This window comes from Cajanus cajan, chromosome 6 (assembly GCF_000230855.2).
Source record: "Cajanus cajan strain Asha chromosome 6, NIPB_CcT2T_4, whole genome shotgun sequence".
Classification (NCBI taxonomy): Eukaryota; Viridiplantae; Streptophyta; class Magnoliopsida; order Fabales; family Fabaceae; genus Cajanus; species Cajanus cajan.
Window position 1 is genome coordinate 46,982,868 of NC_138522.1, and position 13,630 is coordinate 46,996,497.

General features: G+C 32.2%; 1 protein-coding gene and 2 non-coding genes across 3 annotated transcripts; 2 read left to right on the forward strand and 1 right to left on the reverse strand.

Moving 5' to 3' along the window:
* The first annotated feature begins 4,664 nt into the window (after window positions 1-4,664).
* On the forward strand, window positions 4,665-10,848 carry CBL (cystathionine beta-lyase). The gene is made up of 13 exons (XM_083077253.1): window positions 4,665-4,842; window positions 5,195-5,375; window positions 5,457-5,569; window positions 5,752-5,822; window positions 5,938-6,029; window positions 6,426-6,513; window positions 6,663-6,774; window positions 7,612-7,708; window positions 8,153-8,234; window positions 8,887-9,004; window positions 9,916-10,023; window positions 10,106-10,208; window positions 10,427-10,848. Exons 1-13 carry the CDS (start codon window positions 4,777-4,779, stop codon window positions 10,600-10,602), a joined length of 1,407 nt encoding a protein of 468 aa, XP_082933379.1. The 5' UTR covers window positions 4,665-4,776; the 3' UTR covers window positions 10,603-10,848.
* A 952-nt stretch (window positions 10,849-11,800) lies between these two features.
* LOC114917007 (small nucleolar RNA U3) lies at window positions 11,801-12,022 on the reverse strand. Its single transcript, XR_003805722.1, has one exon. It is a non-coding gene; the product is annotated as a small nucleolar RNA U3 (small nucleolar RNA).
* A 1,379-nt stretch (window positions 12,023-13,401) lies between these two features.
* Window positions 13,402-13,596, forward strand: LOC114917004 (U2 spliceosomal RNA). The gene has a single exon (XR_003805719.1). It is a non-coding gene; the product is annotated as a U2 spliceosomal RNA (small nuclear RNA).
* Window positions 13,597-13,630: the final 34 nt, after the last annotated feature.

The window sequence follows — 13,630 nt, forward strand, 5'->3', positions numbered from 1 at the left end:
ATCATCTCCATCATTTTGGTTTGTTGTTCTGATTGTTTTTGTAATAACTCCATCGTCGACTAATGTTGTGTAGCTTGTTTGCGGATTTCTTCTATCGCCGTCACTACCCAACCCAGCTCACCCTCTACATTTCCCAATCGCGCCTCCATTGTCACCGATTCTCCTTTTCCTCCTCTTCTCTTGGGTGGCATTCACCGTTCAAGAGAATTTATCCGGCAGGTCGGACCAAATTGTTAGGAACCCAAATTCAAAGAAGACAATAACACTCAATTGAAAGGAATACGAGACTGAATTGTATTAATATCAGAAAAAGAAATACAGCAGAAGTGTGATCTTCTCCTGTCCCAGAGCAACGCTCCTAATAGAGTAACCCACAAGGTTTTCTCTATTCCCACACAAAAGCAAATGATTACAGCATACCCCCCTCTCTCTAACTCGTGCTACTAAATAACCGAAAAGATCTCATTCTCTCTCTCCTCTAACCACCCGGCCTTTGTATTACAATGTCTATTATGCACCTCTCTTCTTCCTACGTGTATAGACCTTCCATTCCTTGGGAGCCTTATTGTCATAATGGGCCAAGCTGTCAAGAGGCCCATGAACATCTTGAACTCTATCAAATGGACAGTTCTGGCATGATAGGAATCGCATCCCCTATTTGATATCCAATTACTTGAATTACCATTCGATTAATATTTCAATATATCATATAAGTTGTACAAATTTTTATATAAACAATGGAGAAGTAGCTCTAGAAATAAATGTTTAAAATAATATATATCTCACCTTTGTTTGAGAACTTGGTCAATTAGAAAAGCCTGAGTTGCTGCATAAAGACTTTGAGCGTGAAATAGTTTCTGATTCTTATGCTTATTTTAGTTGCAACTACTTGTACACAATAAAACTGAAACCCCACCAAGAAACAAGTGACAAATTGACGATGAGCATGCAAATGAAGAAAAAAATAGTTTAGTAAAGTTCAAAAATAGTTGTGTGTAGTACGAAAACACTTTAAAATTGTTCGGTTCAATTCAAGGTACAAAAACAGTTCAGCAAAATGCACATAGCAATCTAGTTCAGTTTATATTAGAGTTTAATGCAGTGCAGTTTAGTTTGATAAAGAAAAAAAAGTTCAATTTAGTTAACTTGAATTAATTTCATTCAATTTACTCTAGGCGAACTGTATTTTGGTTTATTGTAGTTTTTATCGGTTCATTTTGTTCGCTCCTACAAATATATATACTAATCATATAATTTGGAAGATTGTAAAAGGTAAATCCCACTTTCAAGATCAACAAACTTAAAAGGAAAGGATAAGGTGAATCGATAATTTGTTTTTAATCAATTTCTATACACGGATTTTTACTTTTATTTTGTACAATAATGTTTTTAGGATTAAAGGATTTTTAGGATATTTTTTAAATTTTTTATCTAATATATTTTTTATTTATTAAATAATTTTTAATATTTATAAAATAAATTATTAATAAATAAAAATAATATTATACTACAATATAAATTATTTATTATAAATCTAAAATGTAATTTATATGTTTAAAAGTATCTATTTATATAATTTTAAATATGATTTATATATTCAAATATAATATTTATTTGTATATAATTTATTATAAATTTTAATTATATATAATAAATATTTAACATGTGCATTACATATGCTAAAGTATTAGTTTACAAATGCTTATTTATCTCTTTAAAAAATTGTTTATTTTATACTTATTAAATAATCTTATCAACTACTTTTCATTTAATCAAGGTTAAAATACTATTGATCTATCTAATTATTTTTAAAATTCAATTTAGTCTGACTGTTTTTAAAGAGTTGGGTTCAAACGATACCGGTGTAACTTTTACTAAATGTTACACTGCTCAATAACTTTATATTAAATGTGAATTTTGTAAATCTAACTGTTAGATTGAAAGGATTTTACTCTTAGATCATATATACAAAATTTTATATTAATCCAATATGATTTAATACTTCATTCTTATAAAACAAAATTGACGTAATATATTTATTTCAAAATATATTAAAATATTAACACTTTGATTACTCTCAACTTGTTGTTCAATTTTAACAAAATTTGATACACATATTAAGTGATATGAATTTTCAATCTAACGGTTGGATTTACAAAATTCACATTTAATATAAAGTTATTGAGCGGTGTAACACTTAATAAAAGTTATACCGGTGTCGTTTGAACCCTCCTCATTTTTAAATAATTTAATTTGGTTAGATTTAAAAAAAATATTTTATTTTTCCATCCAAATTTTAATTTGGTGTTGGAGAAGGGATCTCTTTCAGTGGGAGGAAGATCAATTGCAACTCTCGTATTTGGAATTACAAAGCGTAAAGTTATTTGAAGAAAAATTTGATGGTTGGAGGTGGAAACATGATTCAGGAGGATCTTATTCTGTCAAATCTACCTATCAAGTTATAATAAACCAGTCTATATATGCCAATTTTCCTATGTATAGATATTTGTGGTCCAATTTGATACTCCCAAGGTTTAGGATGGAGGGTTATTCTAGACAGAATTCCAACAAAACAGAACCTAATTAAATGAAAGGTTCTACCTTCTAATGTAGCATCTTGTGTTTGGTGTGGTCTATGTGAGGAAACCTCATCCCATCTCTTTTTTGAATATTTCTATGCTTTTAAAATATGGATGTCTTGTCTTCAATGGTTTGGATTCTCCTCTGTTCAGAATAATACTAGTTTGGCTAATTTCGAGCAATTTGTGGGAGTCCCAAATTGTAATGTTGTTAATCGGGTGCGATGGTCTTCTATTTGGTTGGTAACATTATGGTCAATTTGGCTTGCAAGGAATGAGGCATTTTTCTCTCAAAAAATTATGGATCTTGAGGATGTGGTGGATTTAATTAAGTTGAGATCTTGGAATTGGTTAACGGCTAAAAATTTAGCTTTTCAATACCTTTTTGCTCTTTGGTCTAATAACCCATTTTCTTGCTTATATTTCTCCTGATATGGTTCTTCCTGTCTTACTTTCTAAGTGTTGACTACTGTTTCTTATAATTGTCGTTTGAAGATCAATCTGTTGATGGTATTCGATGCTGTCATAATCTATCGTTTGAGATGCTACTGTCATTGAGCTCACTACTTGGTTTCGAGAGTTACTAATGTCTAGCAACAGATGTCCAAGCACTTGATTGTATTCACTTGGTAGTTTGTATTTTTGTTAGTTTCATATATCTATGTCTAAGATTTTTGAAGTTAATTTTTTATATTATGGGTTAGAGTACCCCTTTGTACTCCTTTTTGATATATTTTTTCTTTGCCTAAAAATAAAATAAAATGGAAGAGTATCATGAAATATCATTTGAAAATTAGATGATCACATTGAATTATTTAAAATGTTCGATTTGATCCCACTATTTTTAATGTTAGTATCAAATTTAGACGAAAAGATAACAATGAACATTTTTAAAAAAATTAAAGAATCAAATTAAACATTTTTTTTTAGGTTCGTTCCTGGAGTATCCACCGCCGACAGCAGTGACTAATCTCCTCGCTACGTTGGAGGCACCTCAAAGGGTGGGATAGCTGGCCCCAAAATTTAACGCAGCTGCATACATAAGGCAGGATTCGAACCCCTGACCTTGCTTAAGGTGGGAAAACATTTTAAAGTAATGAAACTAAATTAAATCTTAAAAATAAATTAAAAAATTTAAAATATAATTACCCTTTAATTAACTAGTTCATATTTTATAAGAGTAGTTCATAAGCTTTCTTATATTTATTTAATAATTTTACCAAACACACAGTAAAAAAAAAAAAACATTCGTAATAATAATAATATATACTATAGATATGGATAATAGGGATGACAAAAATACCCGAACCCGCGAGTATTTATGAGTAAAATCCGCTACGAATAATAAATGGATAGGCTAATTGGGTACCCGTGAATAATGGAAATGGATAAATTTTTACCCATTTATAAACGGGGCGGGGGCGGGGGTGGGTATGATGATATCCATACCTGGGGTACCTGTTTAATAATATTTTTTAAATATCCTAATTATCCTTGTACCACATAATCCTAAAACTACACTCTCTCATCTTATTTTCTTTCCATAGCCGCACAACCCACACATTAGTTATCACAATAAGATTTATGTATTTTAAGTTGTTTACTTTCGTTTAGAATTATGAGATTGAATTATTGTAACTTTCTGATATGAGACTTTCACTTGTGAGATTGATGTATTTTAAGTTATTGATTATCTTACATTTTTATTATTATTTCAACAAAATTAACGTTAAATACAAGTTCAAAATTAACATTAAATTTTTATTTTTAATATTTCAATGACATTAAATATAAACTTAAAATCATTTCTAATATAATTTTTTTAATTTCTTAAAAAAAATTATAAATATCTATAAATATCCATGAATATTCTTGGATATTCAAGAAATTTATCGATACCCGCTTAATAAATATATGTACAGATATGGAATAGGTATAAAACTAATTTTTATCCCACAAAACAAGAATGAGTTTACTATTACCCGCCCTTACAAGATTCTGTTGGCACCCTTAATGGACAACCAATCAACATCCATCGATTTTCATAGCAACAAATGATTTTTTTCACCAAAAAAAAATATAAATTCTTAGAAGTCCCCCACGCCGAAATGGCGACCAAATGCAAAGAGAGCATTGAAGTTGAGCAATCGAACACTAACACAAGCATAGCACAGTTCCAAACACATCAATTTCAATAATGTTTTCTTCTTTAATTTCTCTCAAGCCTTTCCTTCACTCCCTCGTCCTTGATCGTTACGCTCAGGTAAAAACCCTTTACCTCTTCCTTTTTTTATGCTCTCCATTTGCTGTATATTATTAGCAATGCATTTCGTTGCCCAGAGAGTACAAGAAAATACACTTTTTCTACAATTCGAAACAAAAAAGGGGTAAAATGCAAAAGCAACATAAATTAAAAAAAAAAATGCAATCTTGTAGGTATGAGAAGTGTGAACTCTCCCTCCATGATGTTGGGAAGCTTGATTTCAGGACCCCTTTTGCTTCAGGAGTTCAAAACATGCTTCAAAATCATATTTTTCACCTAATCATGATAACCTGTTTTCATTTGTATAATGCTTCTCATTCTCTCCTTGGCATCGTGTGTTTTTACTTTTTAGAGCACAACTGCTGCAACCAGGTGGGAGTGCCTGGGGTTTAACAAGTCAGAGAATTTGAGTGCTAAGAGAGTGTTGTGTGTTGAGGGGTTCAAGCTGAATTGCTTGGTTGATAATAGAGAGATGAATGTGGAGTCATCATCTTCATCATCTTTGGTGAATGATGTATCTGGGTGCTTAAATGGTATGTGCTGTGTTTCCTTGGCTGACACCAGATATATAGGGTTTATGTTCTGTGTGTAATGCTAATTCTTTCTGTTTGCAGAAGAGGATTTAGGGGAGCCTAGTATTTCAACAATTGTGATGAATTTCGAGAATAAGTTTGATCCTTTTGGAGCAATTAGTCCCCCACTCTACCAAACGGCCACTTTTAAGCAGGTGAAGCTTTGATTTTGTATATTATTATGTGGTAGAAGTCCCCATAGCCGGATTTTTCATTTGCATTACCTTGGTATCTTGGATCAGTGTGTGATGAACTCACGAGTGTTTCGTTATTTAGCATCCCTGTTGAATATCTTTCTTTGTTAATTTCTCTATGTCTTATACTCTTTTTCATGCAGCCTTCTGCGGTAGAAAATGGTCCATATGACTATACTAGAAGTGGAAATCCTACCCGAGATGCTTTAGAAAGGTTTGATCATGATGTGACCTGTTAGTTTGTGTTTTGTACTGCAACTGTAGATGTTTCATATAATATTATGCTTCTTTGTACATCCTCTTTTAATTTGTACATTTTATGTTCTCAGTTTACTGGCAAAACTTGATAAAGCAGATAGAGCCCTGTGCTTCACCAGTGGAATGGCTGCTTTGACTGCTGTTGCTCATCTTGTTGGAACTGGTACTTTTTCTTTCTTCAGTGTGATAAAATATTATCCTTCTTCATTATTAGTTATTTCAGTTTAGACTTACTAAGTACCTATGAGGTCTAAGGTTATTTTTATTAAATACTTGTGGTTAGATTATAATTTTACTACAGAAGTATGAAACCAGTGCACAATGTGGCATACTGTAACATTATTTTTTAGCTATTATGGAGCTTATGTCAGTGTAGTCTCATTACTCTTAAAATTTTCCCTTGATTGTTCCTGTGGGATTCATAACAAAACTAGAACAGAGAAAAGTTACTCAATCTGTGGGGCTGCAAGCAATGTAATCTGACAGGATAGCCTTTCTTTTTTCTTTTAGATAAAACATGATAGTTTCTTGTTATTTACTCCTGACAATGTTCATATAGGTGAGGAAATTGTTGCCGGAGATGATATATATGGTGGCTCAGATAGGTTGCTGTCTCAAGTAATTCCAAGGACTGGAGTTGTGGTGAAGTTAGTCTGATTTGTTAGTTGTGTATATTTATTTACTATATAATGAGTAGTTAATTATACAAACAAATCAGCCAACTTTGTTGGTTCTGTGGAGATTAAATCTATTAGTGATCAACTGACTGATCAGACTTCAATTCTTGTTTGTGCAGAAGGGTAAATACAAGTTATCTAAATGAGGTTGCATCTTCCATTGGACCCAGGACTAAGCTTGTGTGGCTTGAGAGTCCAACCAATCCTCGACTACAAATTTCTGATATTCGAGTAAGGTGTTGTATTTTGTAGCTTTGTCTTTCAGAGTGTTAATGTTATTGGTCAAGTTTTTCTATGGTTGTTGTCCATCATCTTTTCCTCACTGTGTCATGCCCAAGAAACTGAGGGAATTTCTGTCATTGGTATCTAAATTTGAAATGCCTTGTGCAAGGGATATTTATGTCTTAGTATTCAGGAAATGCTTTGGAATTTATGCATTCAATAATGAAGCATCTCACAATGATCCCCCCTCCGCCACTTTTTCATTTGAAAATATGAAAAGAAAATGATATATTGTTACTTCAGGAAACATGATTTTTTTTCCTTTATGTTTGGACTTTGGAGCGTTACAAACTTACAATTATGAGTAATCCCTAAATCATACCCCGACTTTAATTTCTATCATGTTGTATTTCTAATTATGACTACCAGCAATAAGTATTTTTTCCATAATTTTTTTTTCTACCTAGATAAGATGTCACTGTAATGGTGAAACTAGCAGACTTGCAAATAGTAATTTTCTGACTCTAATGAAGGGGATGAATGTATTTTTTTACTTATTAATTATAAATCAATTTTTCTCCCTTGACAATCACTTCCAATTTCAGTTTTATTAGACATATGTTCATCATAAGTTTATAGGAATTTTCATTCCTGAATTACTATTTACTTTACTACCTTGTCATTGTATTGTCACTTAGTTATTTTCCGATATCTAATACAGAACATATCTCAAAATTCAAATCCTCATCTTATAATCTATGATATTAACTTTTGATATGAAATATTGTTAAACAGTTCTACTCTCAATAATATAATTTTTTTCCTCCTTTCTCAATTCATGTCCAGAAAATAGCAGAGATGGCTCATTCACATGGTGCTCTTGTGTTAGTTGACAATAGTATAATGTCACCTGTATTGTCCCGGCCACTGGAACTTGGAGCAGGTATAAGTTTTTGTAAGCTAACGAGTATATAAATAGATTTACTTACTTTTAAAACTAAAACTTGCTTGCTAACAGTGAAAAATTGAAGGTAGATTTTGAGGGGTGAAATATTGAGAATCATTTCCAATTCCTCAGTGACAAAAAATGCAATATACTTCATCATTGGTACTGATTTTTGTGCATTTAAGTCTCATATCAAATTATACAAATGGGAAATTACATATCATTTTGATTGGTTGCTTAGCATTATATTTTCACTGCAATGTATACACCATTTTCATTTGAGTAGAAATATTTGTGAAGGGTATGATGAAATATTTTCACTGCAATGTATACACCATTTTATCTCTACTATATTTTAATGTATAGAGGAAATTATTAAGAACATCTAAACATGCCTAATTCTACCCAAAGTATACTCTGACTAGAACCATTTTGCTTCAGATATTGTCATGCACTCAGCTACAAAATTTATTGCTGGTCATAGTGACATTATGGCTGGTGTGCTTGCTGTGAAGAGTGAAAGGTAGTTGCTGTTTTAATGTTTTTTCCCAATTTTTCAGATATTAAAAATATGAATTTGTTGTTGTTGTTGTCATTTGAACTTGTCAGTCAATATTTCATTTACAGTGATGCTGTGATTTCAATTTAATTGAACAGCATCTTTTTATTTATATTTTATGAATAGATGCTTTTGTCTGTTAATATATTAAATGAATCCGTAAATTTTGATAAGCCCTTCTACAAGATTGACTGATGCATATTTGAATTGTTTGAATAAATTGTTTTTGTAAGATATTTTGTGAAAAATTCCATTAACTTGATTTTAACTCAAAGGTTATATTATGATTTGAATTTTTTAATTAGAGAAATCCTTATTGCAAATCAAAGGGAGAAGGAAGTAATCCCTTTGCTTTGTTAAATTCTATGTGCTTGAGCTCTCTCAAAATTATTTAATGATACTCATCACTATTTCTTTCATTCCTTTTTAAGTCTTTTATAAGCTTTATTTAAGCTATAGTTGAGTTAAAGATATTATTCTTTCTTAAACTACTTGCAATTTTACTCCTAATGGAGTCTTTATTTTTATATTTATTCTTTTAAATTACTGTGGATCAGTACTCAGTACTCACTTTGCATTCCCTCCCGGATGGTTACTTTCTTTTGTCAATGTTAAGGTTGGGAAAGGAATTGTATTTCTTGCAAAATGCAGAGGGTTCAGGTTTAGCTCCATTTGACTGTTGGCTTTGTTTGCGAGGAATCAAGACAATGGCCCTGCGAGTTGAAAAGCAACAGGTGCTACTTAAAACCATCTTTTAAGTGTGAAGTGCTTCTGCTATCTATATAATATTATTGGGGCCATGTATTGTTTGTCTCAACATTATTTTTGACAATAGTTAAATAATTTTTAATGATTAGTGTTGTAAATACTAAATATCAAAGATATTTTTTGGAGGTCCAAAATATGTGAGTATCATGAGAATTTGGTTTCCCTTTTACTATTATTTCTATTGGAGATCATACATCAACTAATGGTATGATCATGATAGCATATATAAGTGGAGAGTAATTATTACTTTATAAGTCGATTTTGTAAAGTTGAATTAGATTCTTAATTCACATTTCTTAACAATTTCCATATTTCCTTTTTAGGCATAATATTTTCCTTGTAAAAAGGGAGATTAGTGAATGTACAAAACACAATTGGTATACAGTTTTTTCTCTTCTAACTTGGTATCAAAGCCTATTCTAGATCCATTGTTGCATTTAACAATATTTCGTATTGAAAGTCAACCCTTCAATATACTTACAATATAATTAATTATATGCTTGGATAGTTTTATAATGAAGACATGCATGGACTAAGCATAATTTTGATCAACTGTCCAACGTCTTGCATCCTCTTTGACCCCTTACTTCTCTCATTTATCTGTTAAATTATCTTAGTTTCCCTGATTCTGCTTTCAGAGTTCAAAATTGGATAATTTGTCTTAAAACTATAGATCTAAGAAAGTTTTGTTCCTATTGTCCAGAAGGTTAAATTGTTTTGGAGACTGGATGTAAATTTTTAATGGTCCCAAAATCTGATTTGTGCAGAATATGTGATATTTTATTTTTGGGTTTCAGATCTAATTGGGACGTCTGTATCTTTTATGGTGACCATTTGCTTTTTTATAATTGTCAATTTGAATGAAAATCTTGCGCAGGATAATGCACAAAAGATTGCTGAGTTCCTTGCGTCCCATCCTCGAGTGAAGAAAGTGAATTATGCTGGTTTACCCAGTCATCCTGGTCGTGATTTACACTATTCTCAGGTATGATATAAATTGAAATATAAGATTGTTGCTCGTACGTTGCCACTATTGATGATGATATATTCATATGGTCTCTTTGCAGGCAAAGGGTGCTGGATCTGTGCTTAGCTTCTTGACAGGTTCACTGGCACTTTCAAGGCATATTGTTGAAACTACCAAATACTTCAGCATAACCGTCAGCTTTGGTAATAATTCTTCCATGCAAATGCAATGCTCTAGTAAAAAAGTTGTCAACTGTTATTAATAGAATAACAATTATACTTGATAAGTTCTTCTGAATATGAGTTCTTTATTGACAATACAAATTGTATTAAGTTTTAACATTTGTCTAAATAGGCCTTTTGATGTGTGCTTGTGAAAAATTGTATGGAGACGTTGAGCTTGTTAATTTTGTTTTTGGCAGGGAGTGTGAAGTCCTTAATCAGCTTGCCTTGCTTTATGTCACATGCAAGCATACCTACCACAGTTCGTGAGGCCAGAGGTTTAACTGAAGATCTTGTGCGTATATCTGTCGGAATTGAGGATGTCAATGATCTCATTGCTGATCTAGACAATGCACTCAGAACTGGGCCTTTATAATTTAGGGTTTTTTATTTATAAATATTTAAGGATGTCAATGATCTCATTGCTGATCTAGACAATGCACTCAGAACTGGGCCTTTATAATTTAGGGTTTTTTATTTATAAATATTTAACCTTAATAAATCGGATTATCGTGGTGTTAGTGTGTTGAGAATTTGAGAGCTTTGTTATCCTATCTTTGGAGCTTCGAGGGTGGAAATTTGAAGTGTTTGCAAAATTCATGCTTCTTGCAAGTTTGTTGAAGCAATTGTTGTTATCCTCCTGCTATAATATTGGGTCATACAAGTTATTAAATAACGGTAAAAGTGTTGTGCTGTGAAGATTCATAGAGCCTAGTATTACATTTTAGTCCATATAATTGGAAAAAAGTCGTTCAATTCTAACCCAATTATCATATAAAATTTACTTATTTCTGAGTTTCTCAAAATTCACATGTTCTTGTTAGTGAAGTTACCCATCAAATCTAGCATATACTTCACGGTTCACCCTAAACCATATACTTCACGGTTCACGTAATTTGTCTCTATGTCGTTAATGTAGCAAATGGTCTTGAAGAATAAAAAGGAGTTTTTTGTGAATTTACCATGACTAAAAAAGTAACTTTAAATTTGGGGAGTCATAAATAAAATTTTCTAAAGTTAAAAACATATTCAAGCAAAATATAAAGACTTAATGGATAATTTAATCTTTGCTTATTTATTTCAGATTTATATTATAATTTTAAGTTTTTAAAATAAAGTGATTATTTTTTAAAAGAAAAATCAAAAAACAAATAAGGGCATTTTTGGAGTTAACTTTAGGGTTGGATCCTGAAGTAAATGACTTGTACCTTATAACACAAGGGCACCTTGAAGCTTGACTGACAAATCATGCCACGTTTCCTATTGAACAATTTTAAATTCCATTTTACCCTGGAACGTATCATCTCCCCAAACCTCAAAATTCTTATTAAGGTCAAACTCTCGCTTAACTACTTTTCTCTGGAAGCTCATTCTTCTCTCAACTATCTCAAGTATTCACCATAAAACACAAACAAGCTTCCATAGGGATCTTGTATGTAAATGTGGTAAGTGCCAATCCACTTTGATGACGTAATAAGTCCCATTCATTCACATCACTGTACTCACGTTTTTTTAATTTCGTTTTGGATTCTGTTCTAAATGTGGAACGATGGAAAAAAAAAAAAAGGATTTTGGGTCTGTCAGACAACCGTGAGACCATCTCAGACAGTCACTGTCCAAGAACGATCCTCTACAGAAATAGATGACGCCCCTCCAAAGAGGAACTCATCATGCCGTTAATCACGCTCTGATCTCACGGTCATGGTTCATTCACCAGACTTAGGTTCCTGTCTCCTTTGATCTCAAGGATACAGAGGTACGAGCCTATAGAACAGATCCTGTTCAAGTAAGGTCGTGACCAGATATCTGGTGTCCACTTATATAAATGCTTGTAATTTCTTTTGCACTTTCGATGTGGGACTATATTCACTCACTTCTGACATGTTTTTTAACTCGTGTAGGCATCGATCATTCTCTGACAAAATTGGCCTGACTAAAGCTAATGCATGCGATACTCAATATCTAGATTGTTGCTTCTAAGGTGTTTTCTTCAGTATTGTCGTTACCCTTTGGTCGTGGCAACTCCCCCTGGTCTTCTCTGGTCAAAACCCAAGCGAAAGAAAGCACATTTTGTTGAACGGTTTCTTTTGACTGTTTCCAAGAAGGAAACTCACCACTCACCATCCTTCTTGGTTAAAGGCTTTTTCCCCCTCGTTAGCATGCCTTGTAGAGCAACAGCAGGTTCATGAATGGATAATTTGATACCCATTTCATTACTTAATTATTGTGCGTTGGTCCGTAGTAGGTTGATTGATTTTTTAGAATTCCTTTGCAGTTTTATATAAATAACATCAGAATATTTTTCTTACTAATTTATACAATGTGTCTTAAATATTCTGAGTACTAACCTATTGAACATATACTACTCAAATATTCTGAGTTTAGTAATAAAAACATTTGTCATTTTATAACTTTTCCCAACGTGGAACTCTAAGTAAGAGTTAGTAAGTAAGTATTGCAGCTTTTGTATCGAGGTCTGTTATATGGGGTTCATAATTTTTCAAGATTAAAGATGAAATTTGAGATATAAATGGTAAAACTCTGCCACGAGTTATAGTTATAGCCTCACAGGATCTATCATAAGAAATGAATGTCAACAAAATCGTAGATTTAAATTTCAATCATAAGGAAAAAAATCAACCTACATATTTCAGTTATAATACCTATTCCGTAACTTCTCAATTTGATGTCTACCTTGTACAGATACAAATGGTGAATTGGTTCTTTCTGATTCAATCATGTTTATGCTTTGTTAGTGGTTTATACCATTCTGCATAATGCTGGTCGGTTAAGTTTTACGTCTACCTGCAGCTACTAGTTTTGGCATATTCAATAAGTTATAAGATAGTTTAACTTCTCACTGTTGTAATACTAACTTCCATTGATGCATTCTCATAGCCATAGCCATAGCCAACGACAAGCCATGCATGATCTGTATTGTTTTCAAAGGTGCCTCTTATTTACTGTTCCTTTGGATTAATGAGTGCATTTAATACTAAGTTGAAGGCAAGCTCTCAGAGTCTCAGATTCCAACAAGTGTAGTCTTAGACTCCTAAATAAGTTAGTAAATCAGCTATATTTGTCTCATCTTTATTATGTCCCACACCAGATAAACACCAAGCACACATTTGCAAAAGCCAACAATAAAAGATTATCATCTGCATCATTACAAATCATACCTTTCTCGGCCTTTTGGCTAAGATCAAGTGTAGTATCTGTTCTTATCAGTTTAATATCTGATACGTGAGTCATTGACTCACATGATATTAAATTTATTTTTTTAGGGTGAGGATCCTTTCCAGTAGCTTGCTACCGGTTCCTCATGTGTCGTCCTTGTCTTACACTTCAGCAGGGGCTTGGCACATCCCACCCAAGTCAGTTTTAATGTTTTATGTTCACTGAAT

What these genes read in the sequence shown, in the direction of transcription:
- CBL (XM_083077253.1), top strand. Translation starts at nt 4,777, where the DNA reads ATGTTTTCTTCTTTAATTTCTCTCAAGCCTTTCCTTCACTCCCTCGTC. An exon ending in TCCTTGATCGTTACGCTCAG is followed by an intron (nt 4,843 to 5,194) that starts GTAAAAACCCTT and finishes TTTACTTTTTAG; the next exon opens with AGCACAACTGCTGCAACCAG. An exon ending in ACCCGAGATGCTTTAGAAAG is followed by an intron (nt 5,823 to 5,937) that starts GTTTGATCATGA and finishes TTATGTTCTCAG; the next exon opens with TTTACTGGCAAAACTTGATA.